Genomic DNA, 24448 nt, shown 5'->3' on the forward strand with positions numbered 1-24448 from the left:
TTTAATTTCTGTTTGTGTGAACTCAATCTCATTTTTAACAAATAACTAGAGTAACATGAGTTTTTCCTGCCCGTACTATATTCTCATTTTGTGTCCCCACGGTGAACTAAACTTGCTTATGGTCACTTACAGTAGATATAATAGCAAATGTGTCTTTCTTGTTAGGTTTTGTATTTTCCGTAATTGATTTCAAGTACAAATTGGTTCGATAAGCCCTCACACTGGTGTATTCACTTACCGTGGCCTTTTAGACAGCATTGCTCTGAGTTGAGCTCAGGTGCTGGCTCTTCCTAACAAGTAGATCAAACCTGTGTTTAAAAAGGTTGTCTGGTTCCTGAGCTGAGGTGAAATCAGGCAACATAGTCCAGTCAGCCACAACATTAAAACCACTGGCAGGTGTACTGGGTAATCATCATCGGATCCTGGATGTTACTTTGACATGTATCTGAACATTGTTGTGGACACTATGGCTATCACTGATGGCAGCAGCCTCCCTCGGCAGGTTAGCTAGACACTCCTTTAAGTTGTTCTGGTCTAAGAGGGACCCTGACAATCTTAGAAAGGTGACTGTAATACTTTGGTTTATCAGCATAAGTGAAATCCCCATCATAGGTTATTTGTAAGAGCATCATTCCTCTGTCATAGTGTTCAGGTATAATGCAGTGTGGCCTACTAAAACACTGACTTACTGCTAAAATGTGCTACGACAGGGATTTTGGGGATTTAAAAAAAGCAAAGAAAAAAAACCCTGAAACTGCTGAACCAGGTCTCATTTGAAAACGCTTCAAAATTCTGTTTATCAGTCCCAGTAAACACCATTTGCGTTTCCAAGCAGGTTATGCTCAAGGTTTATAAGATTACTACCTGCTGGACTGCATATGAACGGAGCGAAGTGAAAGTGACAAAATGCGGCGCTGACTGCAGCTGTGCCATCGATAAGAAGTCTTAGCAGATTGCCCCCGACTGAATGTTTACTTCTTGCCAAACCTTTGTACTTGGCCTCAGTTACGCTGACAGGTTGTCATGGCAGAGGCAATGACAAGTGTCTTTCAGGATCAATGCCGGTGTGTGACAGCGAGGTTGTGTTTGTGTAGGTGGGCTCAGTGTGTGTGTGTGTGTGTGTGTGTGTGGGATTGCTTGTAATCTACTCACACACATCACAGATCAAAGGGCAAAGGCAGCTGCCTGGTCACCTAGACTTAGGCCACCCTGGTGGCACATCGAGCCCTGTAGGGGCTTTAAAAACGCACACACTGACACAAACCCACATCCGGATGAAGCAAATTTTGTACAAGAGAGAAAGACGCTAACAGTTGCCATAGAAATGTTCCACGGGGCTAGAAGGAGCCAGAGGGAAATAGAGGAGGAGGAGGAGGAAGAGGGGTATAGAGAGGGGTGATGGAGAATGAAATCAGCTCTGTCAATACGTTGCCAAGCAACGCTCAACACTAACGAAGCTGGGTTTGATAACTTGTTGATAACACCGATGGGAGAACGTGTGTGTGTGTGTGTGTGTGTGTGTGTGTGTGTGTGTGTGTGTGTTATTAGCAGAGGCAGTGAAAGAGCCCCTGCTGAGACGAGCCCAGAGCAGAGATAAGGGGAGAGACGTTCTATTACAGGCAGGGTTAGCAGGCCTCAGGAACTCTCTCTCTCTCTCACACACACACACACACACACAGGCAGAACAAAAGCTCTCAGCCAGACCCTCACACAATAATGAATCACACAACGGGACAAAAAGAGTGGTGCTTAAACATTTTTGTTTTGTTTTTTTTTTATTCAACCTTTTTTTTTTCCAAACCAGGAATGTACTAGTTTTTTCCTCTCTTTAGAGGTGTGTTGGAGGGTCGGGGGGGGAGGCGAGGGGAATGTGGAAGAAAAGGGAGCGGGGCTCAGGGGTCGCCGTGATGAGTAAGACAAGGAGGGCAAAGGAGGAGAGAGGAAGAGGAGGAGGAGAGGACACGCACACACAAAAAAAAACCCCTTCTCACATGGAGGTGTCCCAAATACAAAGTCTCAACACGTCACATATGAGAGCCACCTTTGCTCCGTGGCCTCCGCTCGCTGGCTATTGGCACAAAGAAACACACATACTCACACACATTTACACACACACACACACACGTACACTTTCACCAGCGGAGAGGTGAGGGAGCTAGGCAGTGGCTGCTTATTTTTTTATTATTATTATTATTATTATTATTATTTTCCCCCCCTTCTCACCCCGGTTCCATAGAAACAGCGTTTTCTTCTTTCTCTTTTCAAAACAACCAATGGCGGCTGTGTCCGTGTTGTTTTTTTTAATCTCCTGGTTTTTTTTTTTTAGAAAAGCCAACACGTCGAGCCGACCAGTCAAACACAAACGGTGAGAGCCAGAGACACAACTTTGAAATAACATCGACATGAAAACCAAACAATAATAATAAAAAAAGGAGAAGAAGGAAAAAGTCCAAGAGATACTTGACATTCTGCTGAGAGGGAGCGGGAGAGGGAGCGCAGCGGGCTGAAAACAGGCCAGCGGCTTCCTCGTCGGAGTCGACGGCGTGAAAGTCCGCAAAGTTTACTTCCCCCCCCCACCCCGCCCCGCCCTCGTGGACACAAAAAAATAAAACAATGAGTCGCAGAAGCTGCTGAAGGGAGAGTAACAGACACTTCATTTGGCTTGGAGGATACTTTTAGGTATTCTGAGCATGTTTCAACTTTAAACAGACATTGACTTAACAGCGTACATAAAGAAAAACACAACACATGTTGGCAGTTGTACAAAAAGAAGAACTTGAGTCATTTCATCTTTGTCATCAATTTTCATACAGTCAAATACAAACTCCTCCACTGGGTTAAAAAAAACAAAAACGAAAAAACGAAACATATCCGAACATCATCGTGTGCCCAACAAAGTCAGTTTAAGACGAGTGTGACACTTAAGCGTGAAACGTATCTCATTGTATGACGTCAGGTACAAAAACACGGCTGAGAAATGTCAGAAGGTCCAGATTAAACACTGGCTTCACACAGAAAAACATGGCTACAGCATTGGAGGCTTTGCGTGTATGTGTGTGTGTGTGTGTTTGAAAAAAGCTCTCCACTGCCATCCAGTTTACACATAAGCCATAAGCATGTTTGAGCAACACAAAATAGCTTTATTAGTATGCACATGTGAACACATTGCACCTCTGAACACAGCGATGTTATTGCCCTCTGAGGTCGAGGTGCTGGGCACTAGTGTGTTTGTGCGCGCGAGAGAGAGAGAGAGAGACAGTGTGAGTGTGTATGTGTGTGTTTGTGAAAGCGTGGGAGCATCTAAAAGCAGAGGAGGAGAAAACACACACAGTCGCTCTGTTCATCCCTCCCGTGTCCGTTGGGTCAGTCTTAATCACAGAAACACAGAGTCATATGAAAGTAATCAGCATTTTTGTTGAGCGTGTGTGTGTGTGCAAGTGTGTGTGTTGGGAGTGCAAGCGGGTGTGAGAGACAATGTACGCCATTCAATGCAATCAAGAGGCATTTGTGACAGTCATTAAAAGGTGTGAAATTTGCGTTAGGTTGTGTTGGGAGGGCGTCAGAGTGTGTCAGAGAGAAACAAGGTGGGATTTTCTTTTGCGTGTGTGTGTGCGCGCGTGAGCGTGTGTGATACACAGAGATGCATTTCAACACAAATTTTGGCGAATAGAGGAACAAATCCAAAATGCGAGTCACAGTAGGTGTGTGTGTTTGTGTGTGTGGGGGTGTGTGTGTGATGAGATCTCTCTTTGTCGTGGTTAAGAGTTCAACTCCTCCCAAAAAAATCCATTTTTGGCTGTAGGTCCGTCACCTCCATACGGGAGACTCTCCATTTAAAGAAGAGGTTTCTCTGCTTCACCGGCCACTCTTCCATCCCTCCTTTCCTCGGGATCCTTCATCTCGCGCTCCTGCCTCTCCCGTCCTCTTCTCCCCTCAGCCTCTTTTTCTTAAGTGTGCAATTCCTTCAGTCTTTCCCTCCCTCCCTCCCCACTAGCTTTCTTTTTTTTAAGCTTCTGCATTCAGACGCCGCTTTTCTCCTCCACCCCAGACAGCTCTCCTCTCTCTCTCTCACCCCTGTTCTTCCTTTATTCTTCTTCCCCACCATCCCCACCTCTACCCCACCCCTAACTTCTTTTCACTTCCGAAAAAAATAAAAAACATTTGAAAGGAAAAGAAAAAACTTTCATAGATGGTTCTACCTCAACACTTCCACAAACGAGGTCTAAACTTCAAAACTACGGCATAGTACAAGGAGCTATAAAAATATACACAGAGTTCAGAGACCCTAGAGGGAAGGAGGGAAAGGAGGAGGAAGGAGGGAGGGAGTGAATGAGAGAGGGAAGAGAGGAAGAGAGAAACGACCTCTGTTCACCGGAAAAATTAAACAAAAAACAAAAAAGGGATTAAATTAATATACAAAGGGGAGGTGGGGGTGGGTGGAGGGTAAACAAGGTCATTCTAAGTTGTGAAAAAGAAAAATAGATAAAAACAAAAAAAATGTCTAGCAACAGAAGTGTAGTTTAAACAGAGTGGGTAAAACAAAACAATAGAAAACGGAAAAAAACCATCTAGAAATTATTTACTGGATATTCATATATATAATCTATAAGTGTCAATAGCGATAAAAAATCTCACTTTTTTTGATATTCGCTCACTATTTTGTGTTTTGGTATTTAAGACAAGTCTAAAGAACGCACGCATTCGGACAGTCACCCTCGCACAAAGCGTGCGCACGCACACACACGCACACAGACTAAACCCCACGCGCGCATATGCAAACTTGCCGTACTTGAAGCACACTAACTGCACGCACACGTCTAATGTGGAGCAGCAGCACCGCCATGATTATTGACCGAGTTCGTAGCTCGCTCTCACAGTCACACGCATTATTAAAATATACAAGATTCTGAGAGTCACCGATTGGTCAGACCTTGCGTAGAGGCCCTGGCTCGGTCATGTGACCGCCGCTCGGACGGTGCTGATCGGGTGAGTCCGAGGCCCCCCTCTTCCCCCCGCGTTTTCTCAGGAGAAACAAACACATACAAACTAGCATCCTATTATTGAGTTAGTGGTAGGGGCCGGACTCTGATTGGCTGATGGAGTTCTGCGGTGCTAAGTGGGGGTCAGGGGAGTAGTTTTTCTTGCTGTTCTTGTCCTTTGCGTTCTCCTTTTTCCTTTTTCCTTCTTCAAAACATCACATTTCCCAACGGCAGGTCCCTACCCCTTTAAAAAAAAAAAACAGTGTGTGCTGCACATGCACACTAGCGTTTAGGGGAGGACTCTTCAATTCAGCATGTGTGGGGGGGCTCATTTAGCTCTGAGTTAACAAGAAGGGGGGGCACTCAGAGCCTCTTGCCTATTCGCGAGGGCCTTGTTAACAAAGGCTATGCACGGTTACGACATTGCCCTTTACACACACTTGGTTGTGTGAGAATGGGGTGGGGAGGCTTACTCAGCTAGAAACACAACTGTGGCCAGGGGTGCAGGCTCACAGGGTAGTGAGTTGGGGGTGTGGGGGGGTCGGAGGGGCAATACTGGCAGTATTGAGGGGATCAGGGTTGGAGCTGTGATGGAAAGCTTTGCTGTGGCTTCATTTGGAGCAGGGATGTGGGGAGGAGGGATTGGTCGGTAACGGGTGGAGGGAGGCGGGTGCGTCCAGTTGGCCGGAGCAAAGGCCACCTCATACTTTGTAGTAGATGTTGGCTGGGCTCTGAGGCGGCATCTCCTGGACAATGTAGACAGGGTGTCCGTAGTCCCCGCTCACCTTCTCGTAGTGCGGGCAGTAGGCCGAGTCTGACGTCCGCAGAGGGATGATGATGTCGCTGGGCTCTGAGCCGTTGTTGTTGGAGCTGGTGATGCCCCCGCCGCCTCCCCGTTTGGGGCTGGTGAGGGAGGACAGCGACAGCGGAGGGTGGTGGGTGTCCGAGTGCTTGGCGTGCCGCCTCCTGTAGCACACGACGCAGATCACGGCGGTGACCAGCAGGAGGAAGGCAGAGCCTCCCGCGGCGCCAGCGATGAGAGCGATGTTGGAGGGTTGGAGAGGCCCGTTCTCACCTCTGCCTTCTTCCCCGAAGGGTCCTCGAGGCTGGCTGGAGTTCCCCGTGCCGCCTGAAACGAATCACAGAACAATCTTTACTTCCGGTAGCACAAGCTGCTCCCGGCGCCGCACAATTCATCACGACCAATGCACCGGAGCAATAACACAGCTTGCTCTCACAACTTGCGTTTTCACGAGCTTTTAAATAAGCATACCATTCCTTATGGCTCTGTACCACAATAGCATGAGTAATGGCGATGGTTCAGCCCAAACTAGCAGGCATAAACCAGTGGAATGCAGCAACTCTCACAGAAGCTTATATGTGGTCTCTTTATTGATGTGATGGAGTGGACAGCAGTCCCTATAAAGCAGCGAGGAATGTCCGAAGTGAGTGCGAGTGTACTGCGCAGTATATACTCTTGCGGACAGCCTGGCTGAGCCGCAGTGTGTATCAAGGTAATACACTCTATTTCCTTAACCTTAACAACTGTATTTACTTAGCATTACAGCCAGCCACATGAAGAGATCCTCCCCCCTCCGCCGCCACCACCAGACCACACACTCGGCCTGCCCGCTGGCCTCCCTGCCCGCCCGTCTGTCTTTTTTATCTGTCTGTCTGTTTATCAAACTGTCTGTCACACTCGGGTCCCGTTGCTCCCTCTGTCCGCCCCGCGTCTCGCCTGAAACCTAAGATCTTCACAGCCTCGGAGCTCGCTGTCTTGCCCGCGGGAGGTCGGGTCAGAACTCAGCAGGTGAATGATGGTGTGGAGGTGTGCGAGTGTGCGTGTGCATTTATAAAAACAGGGCTGATACGGACTGCTCTGGCACCGGGCATGTGTATGTGAGTTGCGAACTGGTTAAGGCAGGTAATGTGAGTCTCTGCTATATAGGGCCTCTGGATTGGTCTATCATTATTCTTGGCACACATCCCTCTCTGTTCTCCCCGTCTGTCTCTCTCCGGCGTCTCCTCCGTTTCCTCGCCCTCCCCTTGCTCCGTGGTTCTTTCTATCTTCGGGTTATTGTAGCCGTAATGACCCACCTTGCTCTGAGCTCAGCACCTTGCAGCACAAACACACACAAAGGCATACACACAAGCGATACTGATGTACACATCCAAGCAAACACACCTCATCCCCTTTCCTCCCCCCTGCTGCGAGGCCCCCTGCCGCGCTGGACTGACTGGGAGCAGAGCACTAATGCCAGAAGTCGATTACACTCCCTTCTCCTCCTCCCTCTTTCTTCCTCCCGCCATTAACCCAACATCCCTCATTCTCCGTCTCCATTATGACTGCCGCCTCTCACCTGCTCTCCTTATTATATCCTCTTCCTTCACCTCTCCTTCTCCACCTCTCACTCCCCTTATTTTTGCACGTCTCCTTCCTTTCTTCTGTGTTAATTTTTTTTTTCTAAATCACACAAGTTCAGACTCCGAGGCCTTATTTTCCTTTTTTGCTTCCATCTATTTCATATCATTAGCGGATTCCACCTCGGAAAGAAACACGCAACAGGTCAGAAATGAAAGAACAGGTCAAGGTGTCGTCTCATCCTTGCTTCTGAGCCAGCTGTCACATTTCAGAGAGGAGTAATTGGTCTTATATTCGTTTTTTTAACATATTTTTTGGAGCTGTTTTCGAACACTCGCCACATTAGTTATGTTTCCACCGGGCTGCCGCACAAATGCAAATTTCAGGCATTTTGTCAAAATAAAGTGTGAATGAGCGCGTGCTTCCATCAGAAACCTTTTATATGAATACATTCAAGAGGATGTGACAAAATTACATAATTCCTAGAGCAGCAGTAACTCATGCATTATGGCATCTCATTGCTGCTCCCCACATAAAATGCTCTTCTTCTTTTTTTTTTAACAGAATTAATTTGTCTCTTTCGATCCATTTGTACTTGGAGGATGTGCACCAGAGCCCTTCGTATAGAATCACATCAGGAACTTTGAGGTGTCACAAAAAAAGAGAAAAGCAGGTGAAAGGAAAAGCGAAAGCTTGCGGCTTGGCAACAGGAGCGGAAATTCAAATCATGTCCTTGTCATAATCAGTGGCTTAGATGGGTGCACATTAGGACTGTAATGCAAAGCTATAATCTGAATCTTTACTCGTATTTTGTTTATTTCGTGCAAATAACTGGAATGGGTGAGCCTTAGCTTCTCTCTGCTTTGCAAAACAAATTTGGTAAAAAAAAAAATAGAAAAAGTTTGGATGCTGTGTTAAATGTAAAAAGAAACAGAATATATTGTTTTGCAAGTCAGTCAAACAATATAATATTATATAAACATATAATAATATAATTGACTGAAAATGCCGTCCATCCATCTATTATCTTCCACTCATGTAATTCAGGGTTGTGGGGGAGGAGCCTATCCGAGCTACTGGGGGTGAAATGCGCGTATCAAATGCTGAAACTGATTAATCTCATTAAAAAAAAATAAAAATTGCTCATAGTGAATTTGATGCCAGTAAAACATTTACAACAAGTCAAACAGGAGCACGTTCCCCACACTGTCCACATCTTTTCAGTCTGGGAATCCTCTGGGCAACCAAAAGGTTTCCCATTCTCACATGACATGGAATTATTTTCCGCTGAGCCTCCTTTATATTTAATCAGTAAATTTAACTTTTTTCAATGTCGTGAAAAAAACAAAATCAAAAAATGGCGATGTTGCTCAGCACTGACGGAGCCTACACAGATGTGGAAGTTACCCCGTCCATTTGCACTTATTCTCCTCACATCATCACGGATCTGATAACACGCGCTCTTCTTTAGCCTGGAGGCATCATCAACGTCAAAAACAATAGTCGCCCTTTGAGCGATCAGATCACAGTTTCTCAACACCTTAATCCACCTTAAGTGGGCTCAGGCTGAGAGAAGGTGTATTTTTCCCTTTGTACAGTACTTGAACTTCCATTCGAGGGTGCAGCGATGCCTCGTCTGTCACCTTTTTAACGCAGAAGGCCCAACAAGCATGATCGTTCCACGTTGTTCTTTGCACCGAGAAACTTCTCTGGATGTTTTCATATTGTAAACCACACATGATTGAATCTCTCTAGAAATAGTCTTACCCCTCTTCTATCCTGTCTTCCTCACCCTCATCTCCAACCAGTGGTGGCAGATGGCTACCGCTCCTTGAATCTGGTTCTTCCTGTTAACAGGGAGTTTTTCCTCCCCACTGTCGCCAATTGCTTACACAAAGGGGGTCGTCTGACTGTTGGGTTTTACTCTGCATTATTGTAGCGTCAGCGCTCAGTGGACTGCTGTTGTGATTTGATGCTATATAAATAAAACTGAACTAGATTGTTGTTTTCACACCAACCATGATACTGACCTTTTTTTTCAAGGTAGATGCTCCATGAGGTGTTTACTGTTACACAACTGTTCCTGTTTTTTATGCCTCAATTTTTTCCAAACATGTTGCTGGCTTCAATTTCAAAATGAGCATTTTTTTTAAATCTGTTGTCCTCTTACTATTTTCACATACAAAATATTATATATATTTTTTTAATTTTTGAACATTTCAGCACTTTGCATCAACAATAATCATGATTCATTTAGTTCCTCTTCAAACTACCTAGAAAAAATAACGATTTTAAGTCTCCCGTTCTCTGACTTGGAATCCATTTATAGACGTTTATCCTCAGCGGACATCTGTAATGAGTGATGGTTTTGATTCGAGTGAGTTGAGTTTGTGGGTGACAGAAAAAAAAAACAATCCTTTCGTATCTATTCAGAGAGCATTTCTTGTTCATATCCCAATAATGTATTTCTATTTGTTTACATCCCAAGAGAGCCACGCAAACACAATGAGAAACTGTGAATAAGCAACAGTATTCCAATTATTAGCTGAGATGATTTCGAGCGTATTCACACGAGGATTAGAAATTCTGGCATAACTGCTGTGTCGAATGTCAGAACAATCATTTTTAGATATGCGGTTAAGTGCGTGTTAATATGTCCTTGCCTGAAAGTCAAAAATGTGTAAAATCCCTCTTAGGTGTGCGATTAAATCATCCTCGCCGTCGTGCTTCGCCGCTCTCATTCTAGCACAAACAATGCATACTATTGTTGCTGATTCACACATACAGTTCTCACCTATATGAGGTATGGACAAGTGATTGGGAAATGTGTGAATGGTCCAATTCACACATCTGGTATAGTACGCAAATTCGCCCAAAAAAGAAAAAAAGAGAGAGAAGGAGAAATGAACACAGCTGAGAGTGAATCGTGTTCTTTCCCCTTCACTGAATAACTTTGAGGTGAAGCATGAATCTTGCCTCGCTCCATTTTCATCTCCTTGTTCTGTTCCCCTCTCCTCTTTGCTTTTCAATTATTCTTTTCTTTCTCCTCCTTATGTGCCTCCCATTTCTACCCACTCCGTTCTATCACTCCCCTGCCTCCTCTTCTCTCTTCACTCCGTCTCTCATTCTTTCTAGACAGAACTACAGTGCACACTACACCCCCCCCCCCCAAACTAATGACAATAATAACTCTGAAATGTCGTCGCTGCTCTCTCTCCCTCTGTCTCTCCTCCTCCTCTTGCCTCTTTCTTCCTCCCTCACTTTTTCTTGTCCTTCTCCCAAGGTAGCTATTAGCCATCCATTCCCCGCCTGCAGCACTTAGCTCGAAGGGCCGGGTGCAGAGACGAGGAGGAGAGGGACAGAGAGTAGGGGGGAGAAGGAGAGAGTGAGAGAGAAATATGGAATTAAACAGAGAGATCCGCAGATGTCACCGCTGCACATTCTCCATCTGTCGCCTCCACCCATCCCCTCTCCCTGCTGCTTTTCTTTTTTATCTAGCAGTCTTTGCTTATTCCCTCCATCCATTTTGTGGATGGATCTGCTGTGGATTATCTCTATTTGATTTCCTGCTTACCTGGGTTTTTGCTGGTGGTGCGTCCCGCTGCCGGCTCCTTCTTTGGAGGCAGTCCATATGGGCCTTGGGAGGAAAAATAAGCGAGGAATAAGAGTGGAATTACAGAAATACCGAGACAGCCTCCATCTTCTGCAACAGCCAAAGCTCTCTGATTCGGAACCAATAAGCGACATTAGCAAAGAGAGAGACAGCCAGCCAGAGAAATAAGAGACAGAAGAGGTTTAATAAAGGACCCCCTTCCCTTCCCATTATAGGGGAGCACATATTGACTGGGCTTCGACGTGCTGCGTATGAGCACTTTTCCATTTGTTTGAATGGGAAACTAAAGAGAGGTCGTTTGTTGTTTTGGCCTGAGCGAATTTACACAAGGCCATAACGGCTTGTAATCTGTAGTCGCTAAATCAGGCCATCTGTCTCGCAAGCCCTCAGTAATGGTGATGGCATTAAAGTGAGTTTATGTGACACATGCAAACACGGGCACAAGCGTGCACACACATCTACACGCTAATGCCGCCATTGTGGGTATAAGTGCTACTCCTCGAAGCTGAAAGAGATGGTTCAGAAAATACTAATTTTGTTAGCTTCTGAGCCATCTGTCCAACAGTGGGCTGCAAGAACAGAGTTGCGCTGGGCTGTTGAGTTCAACATTTCGTGCAACATAAAGTGACCGCAAACTTACAGTTAACCAAGCGCGGCATTAAATCAGACACCCCACAAAGTCGAGCTCAGCTGCAATCCCAGCAGGTCAGCTGATCTAAGTGCCGGACCCCATCAGCTGATAGCTCTGCTGATACACTTCTACATGCCCAGCTGGCTGTCATATGTAGGGCTTGCTATTGAAGCTTCTTTAGCTTACTCACAATTACATCTGCAAGCTGCTTTGCAACCCACCCCCACCCCAGTTCCTGTTTTTGTGCCGTGTCTGATTTAATCATTGTCGTATCTATTGTCTCTCAGCTGGGGGTCTACTTTCCAGCACGCTCTAACACACAACGCATACACATTTGATTGACGAGGGAAAGGCTGATAATTCAATTCAGTTCCACCCAGGGACACAAATTCCTGTTGGGGTTGTGCCAAGAAGGGCATCTGGTGTAAAACTCTGTCATATCAAGACGTGTTGCACTATCTGCTAAAAACTTGTGGTGAATTCTGATGCACAGTTTCAATATCATAATTAATGTTGCTCTGGGATGACATTGCAACCGTCCAATAATGCTGTAGTGATGTCATAGCTTTGGGACTGGGAAATACAATAATGAGAGCTATCCACTTCACTGTAGATGGAAATAACAACCTGCTTTTGACTATAGTAGTCCTGACTGTACAGTGGTCAAGCACAGCCATCAACCCATATGTGCTGACATTTAGAGAAGGGTAAGGATATTGGCTGGTGGCTCCCTCTTGACAATCAACCAAACAGAGGTTCGGGGTGGTTCCGGCTGGATCAATAGGAACTGCTGTTTGGTCAGCAGGGGCTCGTAGAAGGAGATTGTGTGCGTGCATGTGTGTGTGAGAAAGTGTGCATGTGACAGATTCAGAGAGCAAGCAAGATATATAACTAATAAAATACGAGGCGACAGCTCAATGTATATGTGTGGTTTTTTGCAAGTGTGGGTCCCTCGAAGCGGAGCAGAGCGCCATATCTCATCAGAGATCACCACGAGGCGGCACGCCGCTTATTTAGACGACAAACAACACAGACGTGACCTTTCAGCCACACAGCAGATAAGATGAGGAAGACAGAGGAAAAGAGTGAAAATAAGGAGGGGGGGGGGGCACGTAAGGAGAGATGGCCGGCATGCAAAGCGGAATGGGGTGGTGAAGACAGGGAAAAAGGGGAATTTGAAAGGAAAGGAGGCAAGGAGTGTTGCAGGGAGTAGTTTGAGTGAGGAAAGGAGCGAGGTGGGAAAAATTATTTTAAAAAAATGAAGAAGAACAAAGAAAAAGGTGTGTGTGCATTTTCTTCACAGAACTGTGCTAAAGTAGCAGAGGGGTTTGTATGTGTGTCAAAAGGAAGGCAGTTTTTCCATCGCCTGTGTGGTGAAAGAGCCAGGGGAAATAAAGTGTGTGTGTGTGTGTGTGTGTGTGTGTGGTGGTATTTCTATTGAGCCAAGCTGACTATGCTGATGTTACGGGCTGATAGAGCCACAACAGCGCCACTTGGCTCTTTGCTGAAGAGCACCTACAATACACAAGTCCTGATAACACAGCATAGATCAAGGAAATAGAAATGGCTGGCCGTGTTTGTGCGTGTGTACGTGAGGGGGGTCGTGTGAAGGACAGGTGCCTATTATGTGTAGAAGTGTGCAGGCCAGTGAAAATGCTTAAATTAGCCTTTTTTTTACTTTGCTGCTTAAAAAAAAAAAAAAACTCCGTGTGAGGGTCATTAGCTGTGAATATTTTCCAAACAAATTAGAAGTGTGTGCAGCTACGAGTCATTAAAAATCACTGACTGTGTGCTTTAACACAGAATGGAGTCATTTTGTTATCATGCTGTAGCTGGTGGGACTGCTGTGCGTGTGTCTGTGTGTGTTCGTTTCCCGGCCGTGGACATCTCAGGTGCATGCGTGTCCGTGTCCACTTAATGTGCACGTGTGAGCTGATGATTATGCAGACTGGTGTGTGTGCGCGCGTGTGCGTCTAAGTTTCAGTGTGTGTTTAAGTGTGTGTGTCCAGCATGAGTCAGTAGCAGTTAAAAGGCAGAGTGAGAAGGGAGTCAACAGGGCTCATTAGAGCTGACTGATCCCACACTTCTTCGCTGTTCTTACCACTTAACGAGACCTAATATGCTCAGCAAGAACACACGCATTAAGAAAGGTACGTGTGTGTGTGTATGTGGTGTGTGTGTGGTGTGCAGACTATATGGTACGTGTGTGTGTAAGGAAGAGGAAGATTAGAGAGACAGTTTAAAAGTGGAAGAGGCTGCATGCAAGATAAGGCGCACTAATGTGTGCTGCTCTGTACTGCACAGATGTGAGATGATGGGAGATGTGGAGCTAATGCTTGTTAATATCACAGTGTGTTAAGTGATTTGTGTGTGTGTGTGTGTGTAAGAGTCCATCACACATGCAGTGCACATGAGATAGCTCACATGTAGAGCGGATGTGTGTGAGAGAAAGCAGAAAGAGAGTTGAGAGGACTTACTCTGCCCCACTTTTAGGACCACCTTCATGCCTTGCGTGGCACACACTCCACCCTTCATGCTGTCCAGGCCTTGACGCGTCCCATCTGACGTAGCTGGAAGGATGGAAACACAGAAATGTGCAATTAAAAAAAGGAACAGCGTGCTATACGGACCCACTGAAACACCCCCCATCCATTACAGCCACACAAACCCGCACTCTCTCACAATCTATAGCCAAGACTAGCTTCTATTCATATGGTCAGCCCTTCCAGAGAGTCAGCGAGTGACATTTGCAGAGGCAGCGATTTAAAACTCCACCAGAAGCTCTGAAATGTCAAACTATGAGGCGGCAGCACTTTAATAAGTCCTCATTTAGCAGTCTGCTGGAATTCATTAACACCCCCGCTGCGGCGCGTGGACTCAACCGACTGCAGTCAACTGCAATTGCTGCTTGGGCTGGAGAAATAGCGTTGGAGGGGGTGGGGAGGGGGTGCAATTTGGAGAAGCAGAGACTGACGGATGGGGGGGGGGGGGGGGGGGGAGTGATGGTAATCCAATCAAGAGTGCATATGAAATCAAATGGGAGCCCTTGAGACACAAATCAGTGTGATTTGACTCAGAAACTGGACGTGATTGGTTAGAAAAGAAACTGTGGAATGTGTTAAAGCTCCACTTGGTAATACCCCATCAATACACCAACACTATCACCGCTTATGTTTTAATTAATAGAATTAAGGGAATTTTTTTTCCATTTAAAATGAGGGAGGGGATGTGTTAATACAGGCAATGGGGGAATTTATTATGTGTTATCAGGATGTAAAAGCTTTTCTTACGCTGGAAAAAATGCAACAGTTCAATCAGCACAAGACAGTGATACAGAGTCAGATTTTAATCAGCGATGTAACGTCATGTAAATCACATTTTTTATCTAGTGAAGCTACAAAGGAAGCTAAAGAAGGTCAAACAGTGCTGACAAAATATGCACACAAGAACTGTGTGTGTGTGCGTGCATGCATACGTATAAAATCCTGCTCAAAGAGCTCTTTTTACTTCTCTGACTGTTCCAACTTGTCCGTCTGTGACCCGGAAATTGATCTCACCGGCGTCTCGCTCTCAAAGGATTTTGTAGTTCCTAAAAATGTAAGTTTTGGGTAAAAAAAAGACTTAGTAGAGGAGCTATGGGCAAGGATGCGCAGGAACAAAGGCCCTTCAAGGGACCTGTGATGTATATACAATATGTGACAAACAGCTGAATTGCTAACACGATGAGAACAGGGCTACAAAGTGTTCCTTTGTATTCATAAGCTGTGGTTGTTGCAATTATACTTTGATAAAACTAGACAAAAATGTGACATCTGCACATTTTTGTCATATTATTCCTCATTTATGTGCCTTATGCTGGTCAAAGATCATTTTAGCATTGCAAACGCAGATAATAATCAGGTCAGTATACCCGAACGTGATCCTTATGAGCCAAAAGTTCTGCTTTCAGGCTGCTCTAAATGCTGTTTCTAGCAGTTTTTTTCTACTTGTGTCTCTGCATGATGTAAGTGAGAGCAGATGTTCCTAATATGGTCATCCCAGGCCCACAGCTGTAAGCCTGTCTGTTTATTAGGGGCGACAAATCAGAAGAAAGCTGGCTTTAAGGCCGCTAAAAAGGCTTCTTTGACACAATGAATTAACTCAGGGTCTGTCCAAGAGTGAGTTTTAAGTAAATATAATAAATTCTTAATTGTGCATCATACCAAGGAACTGCAGTGGAGTTCAAGACTGAAAATGCAAAGCTGCAAATGAACAAGATAAGTTCCTTTTAACATAAAAATGTTTCAGTGGAGATGCTTATCTGAGAGAGAAAGGGAGAAAAAACGGTGCCACATTAGACTGAACAGGCATTACTTTAAAGTGACAGTTCCTAATCAAGCTTGATTAGGAACTGTCTTGACTCCTGTCTTGACTCCTGTCTCGTCCTTACCTCCTCCTCCTTTACTAGCATCACAAGTGGGAGATGGCAAGAGAGGAGAGGAGGCAGGAAAGGAATCGAGAATGTAAACAAAGAGAGAGGAGCAAGTGAACGACGACTAGCCTCCAGGTCACCGAAGGTGGAAAAGGATTAAGGGATGCGGAGCGGCAGACTGAGGATAGAGGGAAATCAGCATGAAGATGCAGACACAGTGAGAAAAGAGAGAATGGAAAGAGAGAAGCAGTGAGGGGTGAAAAGAAGAGAGAGACGCTCCTGGTGAGAATCACACCTTTGCAGCCGGTGTACCATTAGCTGTGCAGCTGGTCTCAATCATTAGCACACAGATGATCCTACAGATCCTACTCACAGCAACAAATCAAAAGCTATTAAAAGACACCGAGTTCAATGTCTGCCTTTCAACTTTTAGCTGATGGAGGAACAGATGTGGTGGCTACTAAAAAATACAGTAGGCATATTCTTTCTCCTTCCCCCACGCATACACCACACCGTCTAAACTCATTTTCCCTGGCTAACCTTCAATGTCATCATTCTTCCTTTATAAAAAATTATATACATCATATATATATTTTCCTCCCGCCACTTCCCCTTCAGGCTATAGATTAGCCAGTCTGAAGCGAAGCAGAGAGGGATGAATGGTGGATGGCTCAGGAGAGAGAGTGAGTGAGAGAGAGAGAGGAAAGTGTGAAAAAGAGGCAGCTTTACTTCTAACACCTCCCTCTGTCTTTCCCTCCATCGCTGCAGGATGCAGAGTGTGAAAGCAGGAGGAGGAGAGAAAGCAGGCGGAGGTCAAGGCGAACAGCAGTATGGTAGGGAAGCCAGGAGACAGGGATGGATGAAGGGATGGATAAATAAGGTTTAGATAAAAGGCTGTGAAAAAACTTTGTGCATTCCTCGAGTGTTTTCACTATTTGCTGTCCTTCGAGATCATCTTAAATCGTAGTATTCTTTTTTTCTTCTCCACCTGAGACCTGTGAAATTTTTTTTCGTTTACAATAATGGAAGAAGACACTTTCATTGATTTCAGTGAGGTTCAAATAAACCGAATGAGTGTGCCAAATTAGGTACAGCTCTTTGATCAGGGCTGTCTTTCTTTTTCTACATCCTTTGCTCAGACGTCATGTTCAGGTTGTGATTTAACATGTGAGGTGTGTTCTGATGCAGAGCCACATATCACTATGTTGATTTTCTTACGATAATAATTCAAGTCTATCCACACCCACTATTGCAACTGACCAGCTGTTACTAAAGTGTTACTTCAGGGCGTCACTAAAATCAAGATCAGCTGCCTTACCAGCAGATCAGCTGATCTCATTGTCAACACCCCCCCCCCCCCCACCCTGCTGATCTGTTGATACCCATCCAACACATTATTTATGTATCCTTCACCCTGCTCACAGTTGCTGTGCATGTGCAAGCCACTTTGCAACCCACCTCCACCCCATCTCCTGCTTTATGATAAATCTCTTGTCACTGATGTCTGCCCATCTCTATACCAGGCCATGCCTCCAAATATAAATTACTGCAAATGGAAAAAAGCAGTCTTCTCATGACTGCATTACTCTTAAGTGATTTTGTTGTGAAGTAATAGCTTTGCAACTGGGAGTAAGTCAGAAGAAATAAATAAATAAGGTGGTGGGAGAATTTTTCCTTCAGGGCTTTCTGGCAGAAAAGCTTTCTAAGAAATGGTTAAGGTTGTGAAAGTCTATTTTAACACAAAGCATGATCTTTTTCTCAACCTAAACAAACAGCAGACTGAAAATAATACGTCAGTACTGAGTTTTGGTTTCAGTGTGTTTCACTTTGAATATTCTTTGAAGACATCCAAATTCCTAATGGGTATACTTTATATACTTTACATATATAATACCATGATTGATGATACCATTGATAGTTAAGTAGTCCTTAACTAATAGTTATGTACTACTGAAAATTATAGTATTACGACGTACATCATAATGAATTACAAAATTCATATAAAGTCCTGAATAACAGATAATATGTTTATTTAATACACACAGTCATTGCAACATCTATTTTTTTAAATCATTAATAACATATTCTTATCCCTGGGCATGCTGTAGCTGAAAATCTAATTATTAAAATGAAAGCTATAAAACATACTTAAAAACAAAAATGGGGGAAAATATGTTGAAAATATGAAAATATGTTTAAATGCTCCCAACATACCGTAAAAAAACCATGCTCTTACAGAAATGTAAGTACATGACATAAGAAGGGATTCCAGTATAACCCATTACAGCGGTCACTGGGAGACGTAAGACGGGCTGTAAGACTAAAACTGGGCAGCAGTACTAACCGTAGGAATGGATAAAGGATTGAGAAAATACCCTTTTAACTGGCCTGAGAGAGAGGGGCCCGACAAATTTCTGAGCGTAATAACTACTGACACATGAAGGAGGAAAAGAAGGTGACGGGAGACGAGGGAGGTGAGGAAGATGAGGAGAGAAAAGAGGAGGAGGAGAGGCTCGTGCGGGGAGTTGAGGCAGGCAGGCTGATTGCCTGTGACAAGCTGTTGGTGATATGATGGGGACAAGAGACGCTGTGTGACGACAGAGATGACCCAGAGCGTGGTGGACAGAGGGAGGAGGCAAGATTTGAGGAAAGAGGGAAGGGGAAAGGGAAAAAGTTAAAAACAGAAAGTAAGGAAAGAGTTTAAATGACATGATAGATAGCGGAGAGGTAAAAGACTCTAATGTCTCCATTATGGAAAAGTGGAACAGTAATGGATACAAAGAAGAGGGAGAAACAAAGAGAGACAGAGACTGAGAGCCGGAGAGCCAAATTGAACCAGGAGAGTTTCCACAAATGTGATTTTGCAAATGCAGGCTATTTTTTTTAAACCTCCTAATCAACAGGTCACAAATATCACAAAGGCAATTTTGTTTAAAACCGTGAACTGTATCATGGCAAATCCTTTTAAATCCATTAGACATGTTACAGGTGGCACCATTTTTGTGAATCTCCATTTCACAGGAACAAAGTGAGCAGAAGGATCACAGCCGCTTTGGCCTCGGTTCGAAAATAGTTCCCTCCAAATCTTGGTTGCTAAACACTAAAAATGCTCCAAATGCCTCGATGGGAGGAAAATATCACCAAATCAAGGCAGAAATAATCATAGAACATCTGTGAAATCCTGATGAGAGACACAGATGAGATCGGGAGAGATGGGGAGATGTTAGACTTGGCGTGCTACAAATCTTTCCCACCTCTCTTTGGGAGGATTTGGAGAAGAGAAAAAGAAAAAGCCTGGTGAAGAGTGTACAGCACAATTTAGGATTAGATAAGAGGAGAAAGCAGGAGAAAGGGGAGTGAGAGGAGGGATGAGTAATTGAGACAATGATCAGCAGTGATGGGGGGATGTGAAGCGCCGGAGGACGGGAATGGAGGAAGGGCGTCGCTCCACCACCATCGTTTGACAGGAAGACGAGCAGGACAGGCGGAAGGAGTGGAAAAACTTAATTAATGAAATAATACCGCAGTCAACCTCGATCAGACCGCACAGCACCGTAGCCCTGCACAAGGAGGAGGCAGGCGGCCACGCAGGAGGGTGGGAGGTGGGGAGGAGTGTGTATGTAGCCCATAGAGAAGATCACAGAGTAGATGAGAGTCTTTTTCCAGTGTCTCTGTTGTTATTACCAAGGTCAGTGTAGGGCCAAGCCATTTCTCTGCCTCCATTATCGCTCCTCAAGCTTGCCCGCTGTTATGGAAAAGTGGACAGTGAGATTCCACTCAAAGCATATCTCAGATTGTCCATTCATTCAGGGGCTTAAACACCGGGTCTCCCTCGCGTTCATCCTCTGCGCCGGCCGATACTTGCAGCGGTCGACGATGGAAAGCTACGTTATTTGAATTAATACAGACATTAGATGTCAGCGTTTGCCCTCCCCCGCTCCTTGTGCATTTTGCAGTCCTGGTTAAATATTCCACACATGCTGAGTGGCAGCTCGCCTTCTGCAGCAAAACACTTGCACAAGTGATGTGAATTTGTGCACATGCTGATGTTTATTTCCATCACGTTCATCTGTCTAGTTCGGGACTCGTCTCACATTTCAGCCTGTTCAAAAGTCATGAGAAGTGCTGTTTTGTTGCCTGATTTCACATATTTCTGGTTGAAATTAGATTTTGCTCTAGGACATACTGACGGTTGGGAAATTAAAGGAGAAAAAAAACCCTGACCTCTACAGTGAAGGGATCCAGTGGCTCTGTTGCAGTGTGGGTGGCACTCCACTTGTCCACCTGTGGGAGAAGATGGACCAGCACCAAAACATCAAATGAGGGAACATCTTTTCCCTCAAGAAGAATTTCAGGGAAATGGAGGATCACTACCGAGGAGCACTGATGGTGCTCCAACACCTTAACACTTTAGGAGGATTTTATGCGTTCTACCTCTGTGTGCAATATGCAGTGCTAGAAAATTGGCAGTTTAGATGTCAAGCTAAAATGCATCTCTAAATCCAAATTGGGTAACTGACCAGAGAAAGAGGGGCCACTTTAAGGCCACGAAAGTCCCAGAATTTAGTCTAATAAAAGATCATACAAACAGAACAACAAAGACATACCTTATTTTGTTTACGTTAAAATATCTTTGCTACTGTTGAAATCATTTTCAGACTCAGAGTAGTTTAATTGTACAATCTTAAACTCCTTTCACAAAAACGGCTGTCACAAAGTGCTTTATATTTCGAAGCAAGCACTTGGCGATGGTGGGGAGGAAGAAGTTCCATTTAAAAGGAAGACTCTTCTTGCAGAACCAATAAAAACGACCATGAACGAGACACAGGGTGAAACACTAAGTACAAGAGAGAACAGATGCAATTTAATGACTCTGCAGCTCAAACACCCATGGGGAGTGAGAGGGGGTGATGGAAAATAAAATAAATATTTTTGTTGGCAAGTCCTTTTCAGTCCAGAGTAGTGTCTGCTTTCTTACAAGAAAGATAAAGAAAAGCTGCAAAGCGTTCACTGCTGCCTGGAAACTTGAAGCTGTGATCCACCTAAAATGACAGACATGAGCAAAGCAGCATTTTCATCAGCTGCTCTTTTCTCTCAGTGACGGCGGTTTTATATAGCAAGAATTATTTTTACATAAATTTGCATCAAATAAAATAAAAAAAATAATAATGTAAAACATCCCTGGGTGAAACCCTCTCTATCTACGCCGATCTACTTTTGTGCAAATAAAACGGTTTCATTTGAGAATATGAGAACGAGGACACAGAGGAAGAGGGAGTCAACAGTGTTGGGTTTTTCCCATAAGCCTTCAGTTGAAAATTGCTCGCATCACTTGAAGTTATAAAGTTACTCTGGGTTTTTTTTTTCTTATGACTGAATAGATTGAGGTGACGTCCTTTATGTGCTACTGTTTTGTATTAATGATATTATATATGTGGCAAAGCTATTGCAACAGTCTAACCTAGCTAGTGCGCCACACTCTTAAATTCCACATGTGCTCTGAGCATGAAGTGGCTACATGCTTTCCACTGACAGCAGATTAAAGGGAGCAAAACTGGGAATGTGGTGCCGGGCCAAAGAGCAGATTACACAACAAACGGAATAAATAAGCAAGAAAACAAGAGCCACGAGGAACAAAGCTCACTGGTTCTGCGTTGCCTCACAGTCCACGGGCAAAGCAGCTTCTCCCCCCATTAGCTTCTGGTGTGTTTGCAGCGTCATGTGTGTGTCACGTTGACAGTCATCACAAATGCAAATGCAACATGAAAGTGGGAGTTTCTCTGCCCCGGGCACACGGGCGCGCGCTGAGGCTGGAGTGGCACGAGTGTGTAAACGTATCCGTGCGCGTTTGTGTGCACAAAGTGTCGCCATCTGTGCAAATCAACTTAAAACCAATGTGTTGCTTCACAGCAGCTTTGGCTTTAAAATCCTCCTTTTAGTTCCACTTGTTTAGCTTTTGGACCACACTCTCTGCAAAGAGCCATGAAACTAAGTTTGTCACTCGGGTGGACTGGGAAGTGTGTGTGTGTGGGTGCAGAAAGGTCTCGGGGGTGGGATTTACTGATAGCTTCCCGTTTAAATTTGTACTTCTGCACCTCTAAATACTCTGTGAGCTTCATGTGTCTCAGCTAAATGATGGAGAACATGCCATGTTGTGGAGCTGTGGAGTCAAGTCGTCTCCCCCCCAAAAGAAAAAATATCTTGGATCTCGCCGTGAAAATTTCCTGTAACTAAAAACTCCTTCATAAATCTCCAATGGCACTTTTACAACCTGGCTATGACACATTAACAAAGCCATCGCAAACCATTACGCCGCTGCGGTGGCAAAAGCATTAATTTGCGTACTGAAACAGAACAGTCATTATTTTAGCTCCCCCTTAAAAAAAACACGCAGGGCCCGTATTACTTTCACTCGCATTCCACCTCCAAACACAAAACACGCCATTACTTCCAATACGGCGCAAGGTTTTTCCAAACTTGTTTCCCTGCAAAGGGTGCAAGCTTTCTTGTTCTTATTGTTGCACACAAAGGCGCCGTTGTTGTGTTGCGGTGTAGCGCTTGATCCACAAATGGGATCAGCTACAAACAAGGACAACACAAAGACGTCTGCATGTTTGGCGCCTCAGTTGCACAGTGACATGATGGTATGTGAGTGGTGTGGAGACGGGATAAGTATATGTCTGTGTCACATGAGGTATTTTGAGAAAAGGAAGAGATTTGTGCTGATAAAAACTTGCATTGCAAAAAAAATCTTGGCTCAGAAACTCTGTATTCTGTCATGAGCGATGTTCCCCTCTGATGCATGATGCTAGCTGAAGTGGAAAGTACTATTATGACTAAAAAGTAAATCTTCTACTCCTATTAGAGAAGACCTTACATGACCCATGCCATATTGGATAAGATAAATCAAATTACTTTACCAGTGCATGAAAAATTTAAAGTGGACCTACATAATTTGCTCATTTTCAGCTCCATATTTTTTTTATTCCTGAACGCCACTAGAGTAGCTCTGCATGATTCATAGCTCACAATAATCCTTACTTATCATACTGGGCCTGGCTGCAGGCCCCCGGGTCATCGTCTGAGTTATGGCCACCCTCCTCTTAAGTCAAATTTCTTCTGATGTTCTGCCCTTGTAAACAACAGCAGGTGGGAGGGGCTTATGATCTCAGAAAAGGGACTCCAACCAAACTCAGTTTCACACACATGCCTCAAAGCACAGGGATCCAGGGGCGTGTCCAGAAGGGTGGCACGGGGTGGCACTAGCCCCCCTCCTAAAATATGATTGCCCCCCCCTTTGTGTACTGTTAAAATCACAATCCCCAACAACTTTGGATGACAGCACAAGTGTGACTGTGACTGTACTGTTACTCCACAGTATTTATGTTACAGAATTAGTTACTTATCATTTTACAGATTAATTGTTTTATTATAGCTCAAGCTACTGAGCAACATACAACTAATTAAATTCATCAACAGTTGCAACATGAAAGAGATACACACATCAATAATTCAATAATTATAATCCACTAATATCAAGTATATGATTCTGAAGTGTAGTTACAAATGAGTACATTTACCTTAGGTACTTTAAATATATCTGAATGTACAATATGTAAACTATCAAGCTACTTACTATAACTTTTGCTTACTAAAAATAATATATATAACTATATATAATATACAATTACTAACTAAAAAGTCTTTCATGTTATTAAACAGTAAAAATACTTCTTTGCACTTTGCAAAGCAACTATCACAAGATTTTGTTTAAATTCTTATGCAGCTCCACTTTTCACATAATAAGTCTGCAATAACAACCGACTCCCTTATTCTTAAGAATTCATGGGAACGCACATGCAGGTATCTGCTCATGCACACACATGCAATCCACCAAGGGAATATGATCTCAGTGTCTTCCCTTGCGTGCGGTTGATCTCTCCTCTGTGCTGTGTGACATTTTAATTCTCAGCGGTTATTCTCTTCCCATCCATCCCGTTCTATTACAATCACATACCCCCCCACACACACCCACCTTGGTATTCGCCCTCTCTCTCCTCTACCCCTCTCTCCCTCTGCGTCTGTGCCTTTCAATGTCCTGTGCGCTCAGAGGGTGGGCGACTTAGAATCACATCGTATTAACCTCCAGCAGCAAAACACACACACACACATACACACACACACAAGCAACAAACTGGGCCACGGCACAGCGGCGTCCATCCTCAAAAGTCTCCCTCCTACTGCCCGTCAGAGTTCCAAAAAAGGAGGACTAAAAGTGAGGAGAGCACCTGATCGCTACATCTGACAAACACACGCATGTACACACGGCGCTGACAGGGAAAGGCTGATTACTTGTGACAGACCCGCTGCCATTTTTATGTCTTACTTCTGAGAGACTCAGGGGGGGAAAAGCAAAGTCGGAGGCCTGAAAATACTGCTGTTTGTTGTCACA

At 44.4% G+C, this 24448-nt stretch overlaps 1 protein-coding gene across 1 annotated transcript in view; it reads right to left on the reverse strand.

The window, feature by feature from the left end:
* Positions 1-1713: 1713 nt before the first annotated feature.
* Positions 1714-24448, reverse strand: part of efnb3b (ephrin-B3b) — a 90168-nt gene continuing 67433 nt past the window's right edge. The window contains exons 3-5 of the mRNA XM_063470215.1: positions 14063-14155; positions 10916-10978; positions 1714-6108 (exon numbers count right to left, since the gene is read on the reverse strand). Of these exons, the coding sequence (XP_063326285.1) occupies positions 5681-6108; positions 10916-10978; positions 14063-14155 (584 nt within the window). The 3' untranslated portion in view covers positions 1714-5680. The remainder of the gene's footprint in view (positions 6109-10915; positions 10979-14062; positions 14156-24448) is intronic.

Source organism: Pelmatolapia mariae, linkage group LG3_W, assembly GCF_036321145.2.
Source record: "Pelmatolapia mariae isolate MD_Pm_ZW linkage group LG3_W, Pm_UMD_F_2, whole genome shotgun sequence".
NCBI lineage: Eukaryota > Metazoa > Chordata > Actinopteri > Cichliformes > Cichlidae > Pelmatolapia > Pelmatolapia mariae.